The following is a 24,383-nucleotide window of genomic DNA, read 5'->3' on the forward strand; positions in this document are numbered from 1 at the left end:
CATTTCAAGAGTTAAATTTCCCTTTTAACAGTTTTTTTTTTTAAGTTCCATACGCTTCCTGTGAGCATCAGATACACGTGGTTCTAATTTCAGCGATAATAGATCAACTGCTAATGTGACACGCTAACGATCAATTATATAACAGGTAGACAATGCGACGCCTGATAAATAAAACGCACCTGCGGCGCATGTGAAACGTGAGGCTGGGCGAGCTAATGACGCTTCTGTTGATACGTTATTCACGTCTTCGCTGCACGTTAGCGATCCTCGTTCTCTTCAGCGTTGCTGCCGTAGCATAGCGGTACTGCCACACACCGTCTCTTTACGGGGAGAGAGCCGCTGAACACGACGGGTGAAATGTGTTCTGGTGCCAGCCTGAGAGAGATACGAAAACAAACGTGGAGACACTGGCGCAGTATATGAATGGAAGTGAAATTCGTATCGCACTTCTCGTTTTATTTTTCACTCTGGCATTAATCACCCGTGCGAGAGGAAAATGGGAGTTAATGGCCACCTTTGAAGTCTCTTTCTCTGCGCGGAAGTTCTCTGCCTTCCTTCGCTTAATTGCGTTTATTGGAGTGAGCGGGCACGTGCACACACACACACACACACACACACACACACACAGTTCAGAGCACCCAGAGGAGAAAATGAGTGGTGCTGTAGCCAGGTCTCAGAAGGCCTGGTAAGTGTGCGTGTTTGTTTCATTATCAGACTTCTCCAACATGATACAGTACTGTTACTCTCAGTGCGATGGCTGCATGTCTTTGCACCAAGGTCACTTTTGCGTGTTGATTTGGGAGACAAACTACCTGTGTGTGTGTGTGTGTGTGTTTGTAAGAGTGAGTGAGAGAGAGAAAGAGAGAGAGTGTGAGTGAGTGAGTTAGTGAGACAGTGTGAGTGAGATTTGCATTGTGCATGTTGATGTGACTGCACGGCTCAGTATGTGTATTGGAGTGTCAGTCCCTGCGTACGCGTGTGCTGGTGTAATTACACATCTCTGGAGCTGGTAGCCCGTGGCTTTGGCTGCAGGCAGCTGATCTCTCACCTCAGCCTCCTGACTGAGCACTGACCAGAAAGGAGATAAAAGTTGACAGTTTGTGTGAAGTACTGTCTGTGTGCATGTGTGTATGCGTGCGTGCGTGCGTGCGTGCGTGCGTGTGTGTGTGTGGGAGACAGTTTTCTGTTGCTTAATGCCTACTGCCCTTCGGCTTGGTTGGCTCCTGTGTCTGTGACCATGCTGCTCACCTCTCCTTATCACAGCAGCCTTTCCTCTCCTCAGTGCTACCAAACAGCCAGCAGTGCGCTGCATGTCAGCTGGGGAACTGCTGATACTTTCATTAAAGAGTGTATACATGCTGAACCCTAGCAACCTTTCGCCCCCTCTCAGTAAGATTTAATGAAGCTTTGCTCATTATATATATATGTGTGTGTGTGTGTGTGTGTACAATAACAATTCTGTACTCTTCTGTGCCATAGAGTATTCAATCTGAGATGTGATTGTGCCAATGCTAAGGTCTTGTAGGACATTTTAAAGGGTGCAATATTTCCGAAGAGCTCTTCTCCATAATAGTATAAGAGGCTTACCGAGACTTTGTGACACTGACTTCCGTATCTTTTTAATTGTCTGTCACTCAAAAGAATGAGTGTAAAAGAGGAGTGAAACGTAGAATGTGATAGCCAAAGCCATACGATGGCTGAAGTGGCTGGAAATGGACACCTTTAGTGGCTTTGAAAATGGACACCTTTAGTTTCTGGCTCTCTTGAGTGCAGGCCTTGTGGAATGTGGAGAGATGGGCATTAAAAGCAGAATGCTATTAAAGGAAACTGAACTTCGGTTGAACCTAGTTTGGTGGTTGTGGAGGGGGGGAGGGGGTGGGTTGAGTACAGAAGCACTATGCTCAGCTCCTCCTTCTTCATGAAGAGGTGGGGGGATGCAGGTGTGGTTGTTTATGAACGGGATTGTGAACAACAGGAAGTGCTGTGTACCAGCTGCAACTGAAACCGTGGGCCTAGCTTGTCTCCCAGGACAGCCCCTTCCCTGGAGTCTCTTCCTTCCGACGCGTTTACAGAGACCAGTCGCACCTTACCTGCCTTTCTGTGTTAAGGCAAACAAGCAGGCTAACCTCAAACATCCATGAATCTGTTGAATCCACCTGGCTGATGCAAGGCAGCCATTTTGTGCCAGAATGATCCTCACACATTGGCTGGTAGCCCACTAGTATTATGGGATATTATATGGCCATATAAAGAAATTCTGAAGAAAAATAATAATAATAATAATAATAATAATAATAATAAAAATAATATCCTCCTTTTTGTTCTTCCTCCTCTTATTAATATTACTACTGTGCTTTACTTGTGATTGTGAGGCTTGTTAATATAAAACCTCTTGTCGGGCAGGGAGCAGTCTACTGCCCTGTTCATCTGTCTCATTAATACACATGAATGTGTCTTAATCACCGACCATAGCCGCTAGGCCCCCTGCTGATGAAAACCCACGAAGATCCATCACCCATCCCATAATAGAATTTGGTTCCAATGACACCCTCCCCAGACACCCTGCTGCACTGACCCCTCTCACAACACATGACTGACAGCTCCGCATTGCCGTGGGTGACAAGCCAGAATTGTATTCCAGTTCCTTCACCCAAGATGGATAACTGACAGGTCCGTGATCTACAGAGAGACAGACCTTATTAGGCAGCTCCAGATATGTCTACTGTACCACATCTAGTGTAGGGGAGGTGCAGAATCGTGCTGTTTTCCCCCTCAAATAGAATAAAGAGCACTCCATTAAACAATTACAATGCTGTTATAAGATGATGCCCTGCATGATTTAATAAAACTGTTTTCATTTAAATTCAAAGTCAGGGCTCTTAAGAGTGTTCTGTGGAGCATTAGCCTCGCACCTTATATATGTCACACTACCTGAAGCTGGTCATGTTTGAATTTTTATCCAGTTTATCAGTAGGCCTACTGCTTTGCCACCGGGTGACTTACATTTATTTTACTTCTAATCCATTTATAGAGCTTTTCCAGGCAGCTCGTTAAATTATGCATTGTTAATCACACGCTGTGTTGTATGGTGGTTCATTATTCACATGCTGCTGAAACATTTAAAGCCTGTGTTTGGTCAGCCACGAATGAACACGCGCGCGTGCAAGCCTGCGCGGACCAAACGTGTTCAGTGCGTGCAGGCGCTGACAACGTTCTGCAACGTTGGTGCAACGCTGTCACAACATTGCTGCAACGCCGCTGTCTCAACAGTACAGCGTTGATGGTTAAACTTTACGCGTCGGTTGGTATGAGGATAGAGTCGCGTGATGTAGCCCACCTTCTGTTCTGTGGAGTTCGGTTTCCGAACGGACTGAAGCGGGGGGGAGACCGACAGCTTCAGCGTCCCGCTGAGCGGCTTCCGTGAGCGGTGGGGTCGCTGCGTGACCCAATCAGACGCTGCTCTGTAAATGAAAACGTGTCGCCATTAATAATTAAGGCCGTCTTTTGCAAGTCGTTACCAACTGCTCCTCTGTAATGCTTAATGGTGTCGTGTCGCACTTCCTTTTTATTAATAATTTGTGTAGTAGTAGTAGTAGTAGTAGTTGTGTGGTTTTCCCTTTTCTTTCGGTTTCTTAATACATACTGTATTAGACTGTTAGATGGTTTATGTAATCTATACGTATACTGTATATATCAACAGGATTTCTAATGTGTATTTAGAAAGCAAAAGAACAGGGAAAACTGCGCAGTAAAAACAGCTAACTCGCTACTCGCTGACGTGACTGTGCCACGTTTTCGGCTTTGTGCTGCGGGTGCCACTCTCTGCGCGCAGGCGAGCAGATCGCCCCGGGGGGGGAGGAGAGGGAGGGAGGGAGAGAGAGAGAGAGAGAGAGAGGGAGACAGAGAGAGAGAGAGAGGGTGATTCATACGGAGGCCTGTGATGTCATATCCCCTGCCACGGCGAAGTGAGTGACGAGGCCGCTGACAGGGCTCAGCCGCGGCTCGCTCCGCTGCCGTAACGAGCGCGTCCTGGACCGCGCGCCCCGGCGCCTGCGTGCCTGCGCCGCGTCTCCTGTGCGCCTGCGCAGACCTTTAAACGGGGGCTGGCGATTGGTCCCCGGCTCGCCCGACTCTCCTTCAGCCAATTAATGAATTTCTGTTGCGAAGCGGACGTTCCCGGTTACGGCGCTGTGTTTGTGGCGTGAACGCGTTTCGTAGTCGCCCCGTCAGAAACGCAGCGGTCATAACCTTCAAAACGCACACCCTTGTCATGTTCACCTTGAAGGAACAAACAATCTGGAGTAAAGGGCTGTTCTATTATTTAAAAAATGTGTGTGTGTGTGTGTGTGTGTAGGTGTAATTTATTATTGTAGGGCAGTGTGTTTTTATATTACTCTTCTGCTGTGTATCGGAATGAGATATTTATCTTATGCCTCTCATTTGTGTTGATATGTTCCCCTGTTGGCTTTCGATCGCTTTGTGCGATTTTATCTTTTTTTTCCTCCCCAACCATTCCCAAGACGCCTAATTGACTGCTCCCGTTGGGGGTGCACTGACCAGCCGCAAACTGGCTGCCTCGATACATTTTTTGTGTTCCTAATTGGATTTGAATAGCGGGTAATTTTACAACTTCTGCTCAATCAATATTGGTCCCATCTCCTGAACCGCAGTGGAGACTGAGCCCGGCCATTAATAAGAAGAAATGCCAGTGCCACCTTTAATTATAGGTGTTATTAAACAGCAATCGCAATTAATCGATATGACAAAGTACATTTTCGGCGGAGGGGAGACACCGCTCTAAAAACGGAGGGCATGCACGTGTTTTAGAAACAAGCTTCCGACGCTGTGTCTTTGCAAGAGGCTCGTGTGTACACGCATGTCTACGGCTGTGGGTAAATCAAATCAAAGAGAGAGCAAATAAAAACATTTTTTGATTGACTGGGTTTGCAGCCAAGATGGCACAGCAGGTTCAGAAAACAGAACTTCCAGTTTTTTCGTCGTGAAAGGTCATTGATTTCAATAGGCGGAGAGATGGGATATCACTGTGAGGTATACTGCTGTGAATGTTGGGAGGGCGGGAGGAGAGAGAAAGAGAGAGAGAGAGTGTATTATTGCTGATGTGGTTGCTGTTGCCACAGTCGTTGCCACAATATTTATGGTTTACTCTGAGTAATCTGTGTTCATATTCCAGTGTATTTCTATTAGCTTTAGAAATATTTACAACTGCATTCAACACCACGAGAATGCAGCTGTAAACGAGAGACGAGAGACGAGAGAGACAGAGACAGACAGACAGACTCTTATCAGAGGCATGAGGTATGATCCTTCTGTCCCTGTTAGGATTCAACACCAGACTGTGGGGTGTGTCACCCTCAGTGCCACTGTCCCAAGCTATGTTTTTAGGAGCAGGGGTAATGATGTGAAGCGTGCGTGTATCTCTGCGCCGTTTCCTCCCTGTGTTCCTCCCTGTGTTCCTCCCTTTGCCGTGGTCCGCGGTCCTTAGTCCCTCTCCCTGAGGGGCTTTGAATTGAATGACCATGTTGGCATTGAGATGAGCTTCAAGAAAATGGCGGCACTTTGTACCAAGAGTTGTTAAGTGAGGTGATGATTGATAGGTGCCTTCCCTTGTGCACCGCAGTAGAACATTGGCTGAAGTGTCCTTACAGCCCCTGAAGTCACATTTCATTTCCCCCTCCGAAACCTACCAATAAAAGTCAGTGGAATGCTAAGGCTGGTAGCCCATGCAATAAGAAATCCGCTGTGGTCTGGCGGGGTTTTGAAGGTCCATGCGCACGTGTGTGTGTGTGCACGTGTGTGTGCTCGTGTGTGATCACACGTGTAAGTGCTGCTGTGTGCGGTAGTGTACGCTGCCAATACATACACTGTGATGGATTTCTGTGAGCGAGTGAGTAATTAAGTCACAAGGCGTAGCGGGGGTTTATTTATGGTCGTCATTATGAAGAACCTTGGCTTGTGTTCGCCAACAAGTTCTCTGTGACCTCCAGCTTGTTGGCTCCTTCATCCTATCCACAACACACACACATGCACAAGTACGCACACACACTCACATGCAGACACGCGCACACACACACACACACACACACACATGCACAAGTACGCACACACACTCACATGCAGACACGCACACACATGCAAGCACATGCACAAGTACGCACACACACACATGCACAAGTACGCACACACACTCACATGCAGACACGCGCACACACACACACACACACACAAGCACAAGAACGCACACACACTCACATGCAGACACGCACACACATGCACACACATGCACAAGTGCGCACACACACTCACATGCAGACACGCGCACACACACACACACACACACATGCACAAGTGCGCACACACACTCACATGCAGACACGCATGCACACGCACACGCACACACACACACACACATCCACACAGTAGCCTTGCCTTTCATGCACATGAGGAAAGCCATTTTTACTGCACTGTGAGGCCTGTTTATTGAGATTTTATTGGATATTTTTCTGAAATGTTTTAATAGGCTCTTTTTACAATGTTGTCACAAAATTCATTCGGTCGGTCAGCCAGTTTACAAGTAGGAGCTTATATAGTACAGTGTGAATATAAAAAAAGAGAGATCAGGATTTCTGGTGTCAGTGGCTTAATTAAATCTGATAAATTTGCGTATCTGATTAACTTCATTCGTGAGAATTAAAACTGTGCATAGTACCTACCAGTTTCTGCTGTGTAAATACACTGGCATCAGGCCCTCTTGAGGTGAAAATGATTATCTCTGTGTAGACAAATATTTACCTCATGGTGGGCTGTGCATTTAAATGGCAGGATTGATTGGCAGACTGTATGTTCCTTTGCCATGTGGTAATGGGCTGTGATGCTTCAGTAAAGGCATTGTGGGTAACGGTGTTCTCCCCCACCTTCAAACACAAGGTATGAGACGCAGCTCCTGTGTTCCTAAGCTCACCTCACAGGTAATGTAAATGTTTTTTTTGGTCCTCTGGGGTTCAGTGGGGGATATTAAATACACTGTGCGTGCAAGCCCGACGTGCGATGGGAGAATTCTGTGCACGGTAAGTCTGTGAGCGAGTGTGCGTGGCTTCTTTGGGTGGGGCTTTACCTGTCAATCAATGATGTTTGTGCGCCATAGCAACATTTCATATTCTGAAGCATGTCTTTCCCCCGAGTTCCCAGGAGCAGATGTGCAGATCTCCCCGACCACAGGAGATTTACCACCTCTGCATATTTTCTCTTTGGTTTTACTTTTTGAGGCAGTCAACAGAAAACCAAGGCTTCCTTTTTTAATTTTTTTTTTCTTTTTCTTATCTCAACGCGCCTTTTTTCTTCCCGCCCCCCCCCCCCCATACAGGAAAAGAAGAATACGTCGCCACCTTCAAAGGATCGGAATACTTCTGCTACGACCTGTCCTTGAACCCGATCCAGAGCAGCAGCGATGAAATCACGCTCTCGTTCAAAACGCAGCAGAGAAACGGCCTGATGCTGCACACGGGGAAATCGGCCGACTACGTCAACCTGGCGCTGAAAAACGGGGCGGTGTCTCTCGTCATTAATCTGGGGTCCGGGGCCTTCGAAGCTCTGGTGGAGCCGGTCAATGGGAAGTTTAATGACAATGATTGGCATGATGTCAAAGTTACCAGGAATCTCCGTCAGGTAACAGTACAGTGGGTGATGGCAGAATAACCCTAGAGATGATAATAGCAAAAAAAATAAAATAATAACAAGAAGTTATAATTATAAATTTGCAATCTATAGTAGTCGTGCATTTTAAATCGATCCCATCTGTAATTCTTTTGCAGTTATGATATCAAAAACTGAAAACAAAAAAAGCTTTAAAAATTCATAATAATGCTAATAATTATTGAGTACTGCATTTGAGCAGGGGCATATCTAGAATTGTTCGGGGTTTGGAAGTGAAAGATTTCCCCCCATATTGTGTGAGGAAATGAATGAGTCAAACTAGGTAGCATGGCTCTGCAAAGCTAGCCCTGGGTCTCAGGTCTGCTCCTTTTCCTTTCTGAGGAGCTTGCACCCTTACAGCGAAATGGGAGTGGCCCTTCGAGGGGATAGGGCTGTTCGCGTGGCCTAAAGAGGAGAGCCTTTAATTGGAAAAGCTTTTATATGTTAATTAGTGACGACTCCTCTGGCGACAAACGGTGGCACTAACACGTCTTACCCAAGGGTTAGACAGAGGAAGTTGCCTCTGTCGCTCCACTCTGTTTAACTCACTAATTTGCTGGTGTCTGTTTTCACACCAAACTGTCTCTTGCTCTCTCTCTCTCTCTCTCTCTCTCTCTCCCTCTCTGTGTCTGGAATTTCTAATTCTCCTTTTCCGCTAACGAACTGAGCGCTCCATGCTCTGACTTTCCCCCCAATTAGCAGACCCTCATCAGTGTGACCCCCTATGTGTCTCTCTACTATCCTTCTTTTAGGATAAAGCCTTTTGATTGTAGCTTCATGGTGGTCCAAAAAGGGTGCTTCACCTTAACAACACACAGGCCTACACTATGAGAGAGAAAGCGAGAGAGACTGGCAGATATGAGGCATTGAGGTTCGGAGTGGGTAATGTCCTTTGTTGGATATAGGCATAGATATATTTAGACATAGGCCTTGGGATGAAAAGCATTCTAACATATATTGGCCCTCTGTGCATTTGCAGTGGTGAAGCAAGTTCAATTAGGAGAAAGAAATGGAATGCCTCGACTCTGTTAATTGTGGTTATTTGTCTAGTTTAGGAAGATCAATTCCTTGAGTTCCCCCTCTGAATACATAACAGGTGAGAGTACAGCCCTCCCTAAAATGCAGGCTTAGGGAGAGAGGAACGAACAAGCAAACAACAAAACAAAAAAGTTTCACTTCTAACGAACCTCTTCTAGAGCTGTTCCTGCTCAGACTGTGGGAAACTCTTTCTTTGAAATTGACATCAGGGTGAATAAAGCCGTTCCAGAAAAATGATAATAGTAAAGAAATAATGAGCTAGCGATGCATATTGTAAATGCATGCTTAGGGGGGTGGGAATCCGTGGGCAGGCAGATCTCCATTCTCTTCATTCTGTGTTGAGATCTCCTTTGCTTTGTCTCATTGCAGTAAAGTGATCCTAAAGTCCATCAATATGACCGAAGGAGGTATGGGAGTTGTCTCGAATCCCATATTGATGCTTTTGTTAATTGCAGGCGACAGGATTTGGCGCGATCCAAACTGACCAAAACAATGGAGCAAAAAAATATTTTTTTTAAAAATCAATGAGGACTTTCGTTAAAGAGGGTCTGCTGATGCGCTTTAGGTCTTATGAGCCATTTGATGTCTGTCAATCATGTACCGTCAAAAGAGGAGGCGGAAAGAGGTGGAGGAGCCCAGCGAAGGGATGGTGAGGGTGGGCTGGTGTGGGGACGGGATGGAGGCTGTGGAGGGGGGGGGGGGGGTGTTTGGGGGGGAAGATGCAGGGTGGTGTTTTTAGGGAGTAACAGATTTCAGGGTTGGTTCCTGCACCACTGTGGAGCTCTGTCGCTAGTCTGCTTTTTTTCTTGTTAAACTTATTTTGCCCTTTTTCTATGTTACTAACATGCTTTAAGAAACTAACATGTCATTCATGGAATGTGTCATTCTACTAACCGAGACCTTATTTAACTTTCAAAAAGCAATGTACTAACCTGTTAGTAACCATCATATATTTTTTGAGTAACAATCGTTATTCTGTTCACAGTTTTTAATTTCCTTTCTCCCCCCTTTTCCACAAAGCACTCAGGCATTGGACACGCTATGGTAAACAAACTACATTGTTCGGTAGATATCATTCTAATTGTCTCTTAGTTTGGGTTTGCCTTGTGTTTCTTTCCTTTCTTTACTGTAGACGTCATTAACAGAAAGGGAACTGCGGTTGGTACTCTTCAGCTTACTTTTTCCAACAACCTTTTTTTTTCTTGTCATTTGTTGGTTTATCCTCCTTATTTTACCTGTTTCCTGTCCAATTCTGTTTGATTCACCCTTCAGGAGCATCAGGCAGTGGTTTACAAGGAGGACTCTCCTGGCTGGCTCGCCTGTTGCTCATTGGCTCAGCCAGCTCTATGACCATTCACTCTGCATGGCATGCGCTCTGACTGCCTGCTGCGATTGGCCGGCTGCCATGCGTCCTAACCTGATTCGCTGGAAAGCCCTTGTTGTCGTCCTTGTTTTTTTTTTTCCAAATATATTTTTTGAGACCATCATTGTGATGCTGCATGCACACAACTCAGTGTGCCATCACGTGGATTTGATTGTTTTTAACAAAAAAAATTTTCTTCAATTTGACCAGTTTTTATTCTGAAAAACGCTTTTGCTTTTGCGTGTGCGTGCACGCAAAAGGAAAACAGTGGCATGACTTTTTGTGAGTTTTTTTTGGCTCTATTAACAAATGCAAATTGTGGTTGTGCTTCTAATGGCTTGAGCTGTTGATCTAACCCCGTGGCACGCTGTTGTTTTGTTTTAATTTTGTTTTTACATAGAAACAAACTGCTAAACATACTAATATGTACCCTAGCCAAACTAACCTAGAATACATTCTACTAACACCATTTTTGTGTCTGCTAAATTACTTTTGAGTTGCAGTAGGGGCAATACTAACACATTAGTCTGGAAAATCAGTAACCCTCCCTAACTAGTTTAGCTTTTTCACGGGGGCTTGCAGACTACAATGCAATACCAAACTGGACAAAATGAAAAACAAGAAAAAAAAAAAATGAAACAGACATGAAAATGGGTTTCTGACAAAAACACATAGTAAGTGAATAAAGCATAGGAAAACAAATTCCTAGGCCTGAAGAGGAACAAGCCAGTCTGCAGCTTATAGGTGTCCAAGTATAGCGTGTCCTTTTCCTGTGCTTTGTTGCCTAGGTAACAATATCTGTGGATGGAATTCTGACCACCACGGGATATACACAAGAGGACTACACCATGCTAGGTTCTGATGACTTTTTCTATGTCGGGGGCAGTCCTAGCACGGCCGACCTGCCAGGATCGCCCGTTAGCAACAACTTTATGGGTTGCCTAAAAGAGGTAAACACCCCCGCTGCTTGTGTGCTCTCTTCAGATTCCTGAGTGCACTTCTCCAGCTGCCCCTGAACCCCTCAGACCCCTTCAGAGACCCCATACTCTGGAGACGCAAGCATATTTATGCCGATTTCCTTTATGTCTGTTGGATTCTGTTTGCAGAACACTTGAGATTCCGGCTATTTTGGTGATTCAGAATATAAATATTATTTATTTGTCTACTTTTTTTTTACAATTATAAACCATCAAGACAAAGTACCTGATAATCAACTAAATAAACTAAAGCAAATAAATAATAATGCCGTGGTCAGGGCCCTAGCAAATTCATGGCCGTAAAAACATTGTCACGGACCGTGAAATCGGCTTCTTCCCGTGAAATTGGGCTCCTCCCGCATAATCGATTGTTTGCCATGAAATGCCGCAAAATGCAGCACTTTTTGCAAGCTAGGTATATTGAAGCATAGAAAATTGAAATTGACTAAAAGTTTCCATGAATTTGGTGTAGGGCCCTAGGCATGATGAGAGATATTTACTATACCTTCAAAAAACTTTATTTTTTCAGTGCGATGTAGTGTGCATCTTTCATATCGTCTCACTTCATACTTATTTCCGCTAGACTTCGGTCTTCGCATTCACCCCTTTTTCATTTTGTTAAAACATGCGCTATTAATTTTACATTTTCAGTTTAATGGAGATTGTCCCTCCCGTCTGGAACTCCACGAGACGCAGGAGTAAATATCCCCTCGGTTACTTTTTAACGTCTGAAAGTTTTTGTTTCCTCTCTTCTGTGAAATGTTCTTTTCCCCCCTCGCCCCGGGCCGCAGCAGTTCCCCTCGCCCCTTTAGCGGAGTGCGTATCCTCGCGGTACGGCAGTGCAACGCTCTGGGGCTTCCCAGAGTGCCGAGCGGCGGAAGGCAGGCCAGGTGTCGGCGCTTCTGCCTCGCTAGCCGCCCACCTGTGCCATTTTTTTATTTGTGCGACGTTGGCGCTGGTGCTGCTGGTGGCTGTAAACATACTTTTAAGTCAAGGGTCCCCAACAGTATTACCTGGGAAGGCAATGGATCTCTGTGTTATCCCTGCTACTAAATACAGGAATGAAAGCAGTTGATTAAATGCGGCCGGTTTTTTTGGGTCTAAAGCTGTTCAGGACCAGAGCTGGACAGTTCACCTGCCCTGAGGTCTGAACAGTGTTCTCTTTTTCCACCTGGACTTCCTCAGTCACAAAATGTATGCTGTACTGGTTCTCCTTGTAGCATTTGGTATCTGGAATCCACCTGTGGTTTTGTAATTGAGGTTTAGCAGCCTATCTGGTGCATCTTCTACCTTATTCCCTGTATCTGTCTGTTTTCATTCACCATTTTCTGTGAAACGTAAAAGACCTGTCTGCCAGCCATTGATTGTTCTGCTTTGAGCACTCTGCGAAATCACTGATATTTTACCCATTTATGATTCTGAGATATGAAATGCAGAAAAAATTGCGCTGTCAGTCCTGGCCAATACAAAATCCATTCCAACAGAAAAGCGTATGTGAAATTTTTAGTGTAACCTGCAACAGGGTAACATTTTTTTTTCACTCTAGAGGGGGAAAAAAATATTTTTTCCAATTATATCAATTGCTTAGGGTAAATGTACCATTTTTTTAGTTTCTGGATTTTAGTATTTTGTGGTGCGCTCTTGTCGTAGTTAATTGCCCAATAAAGCAGCCCGTACCCTTATGCCATGGTCCTCGGTTGATGACACATTTCAGAGCAATTATAGGACTTGCTCTGTAGACTTTGCGCCACCATCAATCAATCCAGGATCAGTTTTTTCTTGCCTCGGATCTTCCCTTAAAGCTGCACGGTACATTAGGTGCTGATCCAGGAACAGCCATCCTTTGGTGCTTTGCACTTGCCCTGACCAGTTAATTTGGGTGCAGTGGGGAGACACCATTTCAGCGGCTCAGTCCCCTGGTTGATGACAGTTGCTGTGTGTGGGAATGGTTCACGGATCGCCCCGACAGCTCTCGGCTCTGTGGAGACCCTGCTCTCTGAGGTATAGCACCTGCCCTTTTCTCTAGGCACTCGGCATCGATTGCCTTTTTCACACACTGTCTGTTCTGCATCCAGCTGTCATAGCTATAGTTCCACTGCAGGCATCGGGCTGCCTGCTCCCTTTGCAGTAGAATGTGCCGGAGCCTTCGCTACATTTTGGTACGTAACAGTTTTTGCAGCCTCGTTATAATTTATTTCATTTTGGCAGTGCCGCAATATTTCAGCGATGTGGATATTTAATTTTTTTCCTCCTGCTTTGGAGATGGTTACAAATATGTTACCTAAATGTAGAAGAAAAAAAGAAAACTAAATCCAATAAATGTGCAGTTATATGAACACAATAACAAGTATTTATTGCATTATGGTATTGGATCTGCGTAATTGAACGGGGATTTATTTTCCCTTTTTTGTAACATTGTGTGCAGGCTTCCCAGCTGAATATGCCCAGATTGCCGATATCAAACTGTTTCTGCTGTCGCTGGCTTCATGTTAATACGCTCCCACTGGAAGTGTCCCTTTGTACGAGATTGTTAAGCCTATTTCTTTCGCTTGCCTCTCGACACAAAGTAACGACAGCGAGAAAAAGGAAAATTTGTTATCGTAGCTGTGTTCACCTCGTTCTGTATCAAAACACCTGAGCGTTCTTTGAGTTTTTTTTTTTTTTGAGATGAGGTTAGGAGTGCATTAGCAGATCTGGGCTGGGCTGTGCCAGAATGTGGGAAAATATTATGTGGGAAAGCCTAAATGCATACCCAAAGCTTTCATTAAGAGCCATGGCTCTAATACTGAGGGTTTTTGGGCGGGGTTGCAAGAATCAGTTACATCATTATAATTACAAGATGTTGTAATATATCTCCCCCCTGAAATAGCTTAGCTTTTTTAAAGATTAACTGGACTGTTCATCAAAGTTTCCTGAAGTAGTTTTTATTTTATTTTTTAGATTTCTAAAGGTAGAGTCCAAATGATCATTGCAGAGATCTGCTTTTCATTCCCACATTACCCATGCAGTGACTTGCAGGACATAACAATCTATGAAGCCTTGAATGCAAACAAGATTATTATACTGCAAGGACACATAACTACTGCCATAGTAAGACTACAGATGGTCTGTATGGTGATTTAGATTTTTTCCACTCAACATAATGGATTCAAAGTGTGATCCAGAACATGCTGTAAAGCATGCCTCTATCTGTTAACCATTTTTCAATCCAGTTGCAAAAATGAATAAATGAATAACAGCGAGACATGTTTACACTTATGTGTGTCATAGGGGTAATATCTTCTCTGCTTCTGGACAGAAGGGCAGGTGGTAGCCAAATTTTAAAATATTTTTCTTTTACGAATCCTCTTAATGACATGCAAATTGTGAAACTGGGAGAGCTCTTATGTTAATATCGGTGATTATGGTGACATAAAAAAATCCATAACTATGAGTTTGGAAATACTATAACAGGATTGTATGAGCCCCTATTGCCATGGGAATATTTATGCCAACTCTTATGAATTAAGTGTCTTATCTCACAGGATACACTCACTTTAAGATGATGTACTTCTATTTGATTTAGGAGAAACAGTGAATATGTCACGTTTACTTTGTCAGACTTTCAGTAATTCATGTTATAAGTATTTGGCATTTTTATGGCATTGGCCACACTAATACATACAAGAGTAGTCTGTCAGAGTGTAGTGATTTGTATTGGGGGCTGACATCCCTGCTTTGAGTTTGCTATCTGTGTCTTGATGATTTAAACCTGCTCTAAATATCCAGTATCAAAGCTCATTTGAATGCGTGACATCCATATATATGTAGCCCCCCCCCCATCTTCTTTTCCTCTTTTTGAAAAGAAGAGCATTTATAGTGTAGTTGTAGAAATACATGTCTGATGCTGGACAGTGATGGAAAAAAATGCACTAATACTTGACTTTCTACCTTTTACTAATACATTCTTGTACTTAGATGGTCTTACATAATTACACAGGCGGTGAGATGGTAACAAGGTTGAAGCATGGACTTTGATAATCTTCGAAAGAATTTCCATTTCTGCTGAATGTAGAGAATGTGCTGTAGATCAATGACCCTCAGAGCTGAATCATATACTGGGAATGTGCAAAGATAAAGAGGATTATTTTTACACTTCTACTAAATCTTTAGAGCTCCAAACATTTTTTCTTTTTTTGGATAGCATCGATATATGAAATACTAGTATTTTTAATCACACATTTACAGACGCATCTCTACCACCCTTTTGCCGACACACAGATGTACGTGTGGTATTTTAATTTACTTTAGAAGCACTCCCATGCATACACATTCAAATACAATGTTCACACGCGCGCACACACACACACACACACACACACACACTGAACCTTTATTGGAGTCCTGTGTTGTGCGGATTGGCAGTGAAATCCGCTGTACAGTCAGGAAAAACAGGACGCAGCAACCGCTTCTCGTCAAGCCGCAAGTGTGTCCACTCAAACCTTTATGGATTAATTCATTAGCCGAACGGGCTAATAATGATCACTAATGTCATTCTCAGGCAATTATCCCCCATCCTCATACCTCTGTAAATACACTGCTAAAAGTAAATAAAGTCAATAGCGGGAAAGAAAAATAATGGATTCCAGTCAAAAAAAAAAAAAAAAAAACCTTTCACTGTACAGTAGCTTGGAATTCACCCAGAATTCTTTTAACAGCATTGTCCGTAGTGCGCATCATATAAAAACTGACAGTGTCCACTTACGCAGCTTGACCTGGCTTAAAGTGCAGAGAGGGTGCACAAATAAAACTGATCAGGTAAAACAGATTGTTCCATCAATTATGCATAAACTATGATTAATACCTCGCTAATGCATCCCATAAATATTTAAGGAATTTATGTCCCTTTTTTTTTGGCCATCTCGTTAATGTTCCCGACATCGCCGTGTTTTATGTGCCGTGTGGGGACTCTGATGGAGCTGCAGTCTATGACGGGCTTCGCGCTCGGCACCAGTCCAGTCGATAGCCGCCTGTCCCGATCTCAGCCAGGAAATGGAGAGCGCGCCGCTGACTGGAAGGGGAGACGGCGAGTCTGGGATGTGTCAGAACATGACCTTTTCACGGATTCACCAGCTCCCTGTGACGTCGTAGCAACGCTTGCCGTGTTGCTATTAGACTGCGACAATGTTGTGATCATGTTACACGTGGGATGGGATGACAGCCCACAGTAGACCCCCAGCAGACCCCCCCCCCACTCAACCCCCCTCCTCCCTTTGAAACTGTAATCCTTGTAAGAGGATTCAGAAATGGTTCTCTTGTTCCCCCCCCCCCCCACCCCCAATCACTTTTTGAAACCATTTCCTGTGCTTGTTCACCCAGCAGGCCTGGTACTGTGTGTGTGTGTGTGTGTGTGTGTGTGTGCGCGTGCGTGCGTGCGCATGTCAGTGCGTGTGTGAGCGTGTGTGGGTACAGTTGATTAATTTAGATGTTTAGAAATGGTTTTTGAAAAGGACATCCATCATCCGAAGCATTTGTTTTAATCCCCGCCGCCAGTGTGGGGCTTGGTCAGCGTTTTTCAACCCCTACACCTGTGATGCACACAGCTGTTAAGCCCCCCCCCCCCGCCCCCCCCCCCGCCCCCCGCAGCCATCAGCACACACTGAATAAAGAAGGGTTGTCAGGCTACACCTCTGTAGCTTTCAAGTCTTTTTTTCTTCCCTGTCTGTTTTAGCTCAGACACTGTCCCAGGTATTTTCCCCCCTGCATTACTGTGGAAGAAATGTGATAATTAAAGACGCCCAGAGCACAGTAATTGTTGAGATAAGCGCCAAGCCGGTTCGCCTGATTGAAATTCGTGAAGCGTCGCCCCCTTTTTTATTTCATCTACATGTCATTAGCTCAACCCTGGCAAATGCTCAAATGGAAATTGAATTAAAATAAGAAGGTTTTACTTAATACTCCACAATGTGCCACGTGGCTTTTAATTTATTGTCGGGGCTGGAGGGGAAAAGTCCCACCCCTGTCGCAGACTTCGGCTCCGCCCACGCGACTGGCTCGGTAGGATTGGATGGAGACGCGCGAGTGGCGCTTTATTCGCCGAATGAGCCGAGGGCAGCGGGAGCCTGATGACAGTGCTTCATGTGTTCTGGCTAATGATGGCTCGCGTAGGAGCCAGTGGATCATGGCTGTAATGGCAGAGCATCGCTGCGAAGATAAAATTGCAGGTGTTACAGCTGCGCTTTTTTATTGCTATTGTGCCAAGTTAGTTTTGCTTATGGAGGGATTCCAGCGTATTGACATCCTTTTCTGCTTGACCGGAGTTTATATTGTAGGAAAATCAATGCGTAAGTGGATGTCAATACATATGTCCTGGAAAAGCGGTCTCATTTGTTCGACATTCACCGGCAATTATACCCGTGCATTAGCAGGGATAAGAGTGACCTTTATCTCGTTTTTAAAATGTATGCTGCAGTGTAGGTCTCCTTAGCCTGCGCTTGAGCTGTTTACCTAAAAGAAAAAAAAAAAGAGAATATTGCTGCAGATGTGCCTGTGTGCAAAAGATCTCTCTCTTGAGCGGGAGGAGAAAAGAAGTGTATCTCTGAGGCGCAGGCAGCTCTCCTCTGTGTCAGACGTCTGGAGAGAATAGAGGCAGGGCACCATTAAGCATATCACCTCTTGCCATACCTCCCCACTCACTCAACATGCACCCCGACCATGCAAATTCCTATTTTTTTTAAAAAGCAAAGCTTATTAAATAACTTTTTTTTTTTTTTACCAAGGTATAAAAATAAACATGATATTTTGCTTCTGCCACCCTCAGCTGCATATTCGACTAGCTATGTTTTGTAAGTGATCCACAATGGGATATTTGGGTGATCTTTTGGTTAGCACAACGGCTGTTACGATGATCATAATTTCCCTGTTGGTCTTCCAAATTACTCACTGTGTTCTGCATACAGAATTCTCAATTCAAAGACGTTTATGATAAAAAGGCGCACCCATTGTCTGATCAGTGCATATATTGCTATGTTATTCCCTTCTGTGAAATGTTGATGTTAACTGTGTCCCTGATGTCGTGAAACAGGTAGTGTATAAAAACAACGATGTCAGGTTGGAGCTGTCCAGATTAGCCAAGCAAGGAGACGTGAAGATGAAGGTCCACGGCATGGTGGCCTTCAAGTGCGAGAACGTGGCCACCCTGGAGCCCATCGCCTTCGAGACGCCCGAGTCCTACATCACGCTCAGCAAGTGGAACGCCAAGAAGACGGGCTCCATCTCCTTCGACTTCCGCACCTCCGAGCCCAACGGCCTGCTCCTCTTCAGCCACGGCAAGCCCAAGCAGCCGCAGAAGGACGCCAAGGGCCCGCAGACGCTCAAGGTGGACTTCTTCGCCATCGAGATGCTGGACGGCCACCTCTACCTGCTGCTGGACATGGGCTCGGGCACCACCAAGACCCGGGCCGTCAACAAGAAGGTCAACGACGGGGAGTGGTACCACGTGGACTTCCAGAGGGACGGGAGATCAGGTACGCGTCTCGCTGATATATCGATAGCTCTTTTCACTAGCCTTTTGTACGGGCTGCTCTACTTAGCTCTAAGTAAATTACAGTCTATTCTATTCTGGTGCTTGTAGTTATAGCGGTTGCTTGTACATGATGTGGTTTTCTAAAGTGCCTCTCTAATTGAATACATATACATTTAAAATGCAATGCTGGAGCAATAAAAGCTCGTCTGAGCAGAAGGAAGAGAAAAAAAAAGCTGCCGTATACGGTAGGCCTTCGGCTGTGCGCGCCTACGCCGTGATGCCGCGATGGCGTGTTCCGTGTCCCCCTGCCTCGCGCGCCTACCGCCCAGGACGCGCATGCATATTGCATGGGCCTGCGCTGCATTAGGCGCGCGGGTCGTGTTTTTACACGCTGCGTGACTCGCTCCGTGAACCCGTTACGCAGCGGCGCGTTCGCGGACGGTCTCCGCGCCGATTGCCTGCCTGGGCGCTCGCCAGGTCTCCGCCGATTGCCGCTGGCGCCGTCGCCGCGTTGCGCTGACGAGCGCCGTCGCACGCGAGCGTGGGTGTGTGTCTGCGTGTGTGCGTGTGCGCGTGCGTGTGCATACCTGTTCCGAGCCAAGGGCTTGCGGTGTCACAGCGAAAATTACATTCGCCCCTCTGGGTTTTTTTCTTTTTTTTCTGCTTGGAGTGGGAATTAGATCGGCTGTTTCACTACCCCTTTAAACTGTAGACTCATAAAAAAATATTCAGATGTACCCCTTTGGAAATAAGAAAGCGTGAAAAGAGACATTCAGAGCATAGGGACATTTTTCCTGTGTGAGGACTGGAAGCATCCATTTAAATAACATCACAAAGAAAAACAGAAAGGCTGTCTTTCATTTCTCCTTCAAGGACTTTTTAAAAATTCTCAATGACTCTGCATATTCAGTGCCTCGCTTCTGAAATAATTGGTGCCAGTTGGTATTTATATGGTGAGGGGTCATGATCAGGTCTCCATCTCTGAATTCCCCAAATTATGCAAACCTTCTATGATCACCATTTTATTTGCAGTTTAGTTGCAACTGGTAACTATTTTTTAATATAATAAATTATTTTCTAAAGCCGACTTGAGCTTAATTAATCTCTCTCTCTCTCTCTCCCTCTCTCTCTCATATTCATATTCAGTGATCTGATTTTCAGAGCGTTTCTATGGTAACAGTGAAGGACACTCTTAAATATTGGTGCTGATATTGTTTTTCCGATTGTAGTTGTTAGTGTAACAAGGGTTATTGTTATTCACTCTGTGTGGTTATTACATTATATTGACAAAGGAAAACATTTTTTACTGCTTATGCAACACTTTATATGAATGCCAATTTTCCTGACATGACTGATGTTAATGTGCCCATCAAAATATTTATGAGGATTTGCGCAAATACCCAGATAGTCCTGTATGGAGGTGAACAGCTGAGGTGTGAGGGTTGCAAACAAATCCAGCTCTAAGCATGGATTTTGAGATGCAGGCTTTGAAGATGTGTTTGAAAATTAATTATTCATCACAGCACTTGAGGACAGCAGTAGCATATTAAAGAAAAGACAAGCATGCACCCCAGAAATGATTGTGACTCTGGTATTTAGCTTCATTAAAACACATCTGTAGTCGCTCATAATATCATTTATCCTAGGATGAGAATACACCCGTGCCCTCTTTCTTTCTTACTTTCCCTCTCTCCTTCTTTCTCCCCTCTCTGTTTCTGTCCTTCCTTTACCTAACTGTCTGCTCTGCCTGAGTTGCCATGGAAACCCAGGCCCGTGTCCCACAGGAGTGAGTTTATAGTGCTCTGTGTTCTGCTGAGCAGCGTGGTAATGAAATTTCAGCACACACCCCTACCCCCCCCTCCCCCCTTCCAAATCTACAGTGTGGGCATCGGCACCACAGCCCCCATGCTCTGAAAATTGGGAGTGGAAAGGCTATAGATCCGCTGTATGGCTTTGGTCTAATTTTCTCCTTTTCATTCCTTTCCCTTGACACAAAAAATACAGGTCACCCACATTGATGCTGAAATGCCGCACAGATATTAAATGGCTCACCAGACATTTAACTTTTTTCAAAAATTAAAGCGAGACTAGACCTTTTGCAAGAGGTGCTCTGCTTTTAATCAAGCATCCAGGCCTAATAATCATAATAATAATAATAATAATGCTTAGTCTTCCTGCTTTTTTTTATCAGCAAAATAACATTGAGGCAAAGAGGTAATTAAGCAAACTCAAAAAATCTATTGGCCTTGTTTTGGTGACAGCGGCAGTGTAAACATTTAGCACTCTGCTAATTTGGACTGTGTTGTAGTCCAGATGGGAAATGGACAGTTCCTGGACCAAGAGCTGGATTAAATAGGTGGTGAGAGTGGGGTCGATTCTCCAGATGTCGTCCATGAAGAATGTGCGTGCCTGACGTGCTGCCACGATGCATTCAGAGAAGGACAGTGTGCTGTCCAGTGCCGCTCTGAGGTTCCTGACACTGTGGTGCTTTCCCAAATGACTAAAAAGTCACACGGGGATGACTTGGCTGGGAGGTATGATATCTCAGCTATAGCCAAGTGGAGCTTCAGGCAATGGTTTGCCATCCAGTTTGAGATTTCATGTAGTTAAGCTGAGGTGCATGCTGAGACAAGTGTATGGGAGGCCGGACCAAGGGCTGAACCCTGGGGGACACCTATAGCAAGGTTATGAGATCTCAAAACCACTGCCCCATGCTACCTGTTAGGAATGAACGATGAGCTAGTAAGCAAATGAACACAATAAAAAAGCGGCTGATCTGATTAGCCTTAATGAAACTCCCACCTCAAGCACAATGTATTCCTCTTAAAACAACCTGTTTTACAACTGTGCTGCAAGTGTGCTAGTTTCAATCACACAATTACCAAAATTGAGTTGGACATGGCTTCATTTGTCACCATTGTGAATTAGGGCAAGAGTTTGACAGTTGTGCCTTGACTGCGAAAGATCTGTCAATATTCTTTTCCTTTCTTTAAAGACAGGGCTTACGCAACTCCGTAAGTGTTCCTCTCCAGATGCATCATGGGAAGCAGTATAAGTGAATAACCTGCACTTAAGCAAAGGTGCATTGTTGAAAACTGTAATAGACACTGTGCACCACTGCACACACAGGTTCCAACTGTAATATACCTATGATGTACAACTATAATATACATAACATAGCTTTTCAGGTGCAGTGATGAGGCACTTTAGATGCCATCTAATTTGTTGCTTAAGTGTACAAGCAGAAAGAAGTGTGAATTATTTGAATTTAACTGACATTTTATACTTCACAAATTAATGAACTGCATGATGCATGTCCTGTGTTTTGAACAGCTGATCTAGTCTGTGCTCTACAGACTTGGCAGTTGTGTTACTGCCGCCCCCAGCCGCTTGGCTGTTTAATGCTACACTTTACAGAGGTGTTATGGGAAATGGGGATGCTTCGGCTCATGTTCCCTCATACAGATGCATTGTGGGAAATGGTGAGGCTTTTTTGCCCTTGATCGTGTAAGAGAAAGCTATCTGCAGCATCTTGATTGCTTTGGCTGTCTTCTGGGTCTATTACAAACGCTGTGTTCACTTCATTGATCCTTGTCACCTCAGTGATACAACATAACAAACCTTGGATCTGCTTTTAACAGCTATGCGGGCTTCACCTGGACAATGCACCTGCATTCAGATATGTAAAGTCAAAGCATAAACTGAATTACATTTTATTCTGAATATGAATGACTTGCGATGCAGCTGCAACGCCAATTCATTATCTGATTAAAATAATGATTTAAAGTGCTTTAATCACGATCTTAATATAAATAATGAAAAGCCATGGAGGAATACAATTACTGTGTAATATATTCAGTTTAAGTCAGAAGCTAATCGAGCATCACATTTTCTCCTGTCTGTGAGAGGGAGTGAACGGTGTTTGGGAGGGAAAAGCAGTGGGTGCGGATGTGGGCTGGCATGTTGAGAAGGCCATCTCAGGATCCCGCAGCACTACAGTCCTTCTCTAGGGCTTTCAATCAGTAACATTAGACATAAACAGCATTTCTGCAACTTGAGTGAGTGACATTTAGGGTTGGGAAGCGATTTAAGTGATTCAACTATACTTGTGCAGCACAGTAAACCATAAATTTAAGGAAATAATTTTTTCCCCTAAGTACAATACTTGTACATCTTCACTGCTTCAGAGTTTAGTGAAATGAATGACAGCTCTTGTTCTTAAGTTGAGAGAAATGTAATGCTTGCTAAACTAAGTTGAGGACATGCCATTACTTTTTTTGCACCTGAATTCCCCTACTCCCAATATGCAGTGTATTAGACCTCAGTAATAAACGGATGAAGCGGGAAAAGCACAATGCTAATGCGTCTGCCACGTCCTTTTCATAATTCATATGCCTGGAGCGGGCGCTGCTCAGACCAGCCCGAAGTTGGCGGTATGACTCCGTGCCCAGGCCCGGGCTCCGGAGCGGTGGCCTGGCGCCAGGGGCGACAGCTGTGAGCGTGCCCGCTGGAGGGGAGGGGAGGCGGGACAGGGAGGGGTCATCCAATGTTTTAAGATGTTGCCAAAGTGGCTGGGGTGGGGAGGGCGGGGTGTAATGGTGACTCTCTGTTTCTGCGGCACGGGTGCGGCGACGGTAACCGCGAGACGGCGCGTTCGTTTCTACGTTTCCGTAAACCGCGGTTTATTATTGGGGGGGTCTATTATTGGGGGGTCTATTAAGTGCATTTAATCCACTTTCCCCGCACAGCGGATGGCAAATAGTGGTGCTCTAAGAATTAGCGATACATAATTCTACATAATTTATTAGCTTAGAAAATGCTCTTACCCAGGTTGCCATACCTAGTTACAGATTATCCATTTTTATAGCCGTGTAATTACTGAAACTTGCTCAAGGGTGCAGCAGCCCTGTCACACCCATATTTCAAACGGCCACCTGTGAGGCCCGGTCCCAGGCTCAATACCGAATAAGACGCAAGCTGTGCTGTACTCGCCGTACTCCGCTCTCAAAAAGCTGTCGGTAAGTCAGCGGCTTTGTGCGTTTCGTAGTAAAACAACAACTGCGCCCGGTGATAATGAACTCTCCTGTGTGGACAGAGGGACTGCGTTACCCGCAGGGCCCGCTGGCTGTAAATGAATAATTGATCATGTGACTGCTGAAAAGAGGATGGTGGGGAAAGAGTGATGAATATGACATCACAGGAGCGAGTGAGTCACAGAGCATATGGAACACGGGGCCTTTCATCATTGTCTTGAATGGTTTTTTTTAATTTGAAGAGTGCACGTATTCCCGAGAAGCACGACAAAGGCGGCACAAAATAATTATCTCCCGAATTCGGCGGTACACGCCGTCCCCCCCCCCACGACCGCCCCGCCAACCCCGCGTTCTCTTGTTGATTAACTCTGAGGGGTATAATACCGGTGAGTAATGGCTATTCCCAAAACTCATTTAAAGTGACAGCGCTCTGGTCTCTTCCCTCATTGTAGACCGGGGCGAAGTGTGGAAATGCGTGTAAATTGACCGGCGGCATTAGCTTATGTGTTGCATTAGCGGGGCGGTGGAAGACCCCGGGCTCTTAAGTGACGTGACCACGCTTCCAGCTGCCCCCCGCCCCCACCCCCACCCCCCGGTCACCCTTCAGTGGAATTGTACTGATTGCAGCCAGAGAAACCCGCCCATCCCCCCACCCTCCCACCCAGAGCGGCCCGCAGAATCCAATCACGCCCCATAAACGGTTTTGCCCGCGTCGCCCTTTCTGGATTCTGATAATCCATCTAATAAGCTGTAGAATT

General features: G+C 45.1%; 1 protein-coding gene across 18 annotated transcripts in view; it reads left to right on the forward strand.

Annotated features, from left to right (window-relative positions):
* LOC135244961 (neurexin-1a-like) overlaps positions 1 to 24,383 on the forward strand; it is a 312,297-nt gene that overhangs the window by 98,509 nt on the left and 189,405 nt on the right. For 11 of the 18 annotated variants that reach the window (XM_064317659.1, XM_064317660.1, XM_064317675.1 and 8 more), the window contains 4 exons: positions 7,382 to 7,683; positions 9,769 to 9,792; positions 10,900 to 11,061; positions 18,152 to 18,593. In XM_064317659.1, the coding sequence (XP_064173729.1) occupies positions 7,382 to 7,683; positions 9,769 to 9,792; positions 10,900 to 11,061; positions 18,152 to 18,593 (930 nt within the window). The remainder of the gene's footprint in view (positions 1 to 7,381; positions 7,684 to 9,768; positions 9,793 to 10,899; positions 11,062 to 18,151; positions 18,594 to 24,383) is intronic. The other 7 variants (XM_064317664.1, XM_064317667.1, XM_064317666.1 and 4 more) reach the window with 1 other exon arrangement.

Source organism: Anguilla rostrata, chromosome 18 (genome assembly GCF_018555375.3).
Source record: "Anguilla rostrata isolate EN2019 chromosome 18, ASM1855537v3, whole genome shotgun sequence".
Lineage (NCBI taxonomy): Eukaryota > Metazoa > Chordata > Actinopteri > Anguilliformes > Anguillidae > Anguilla > Anguilla rostrata.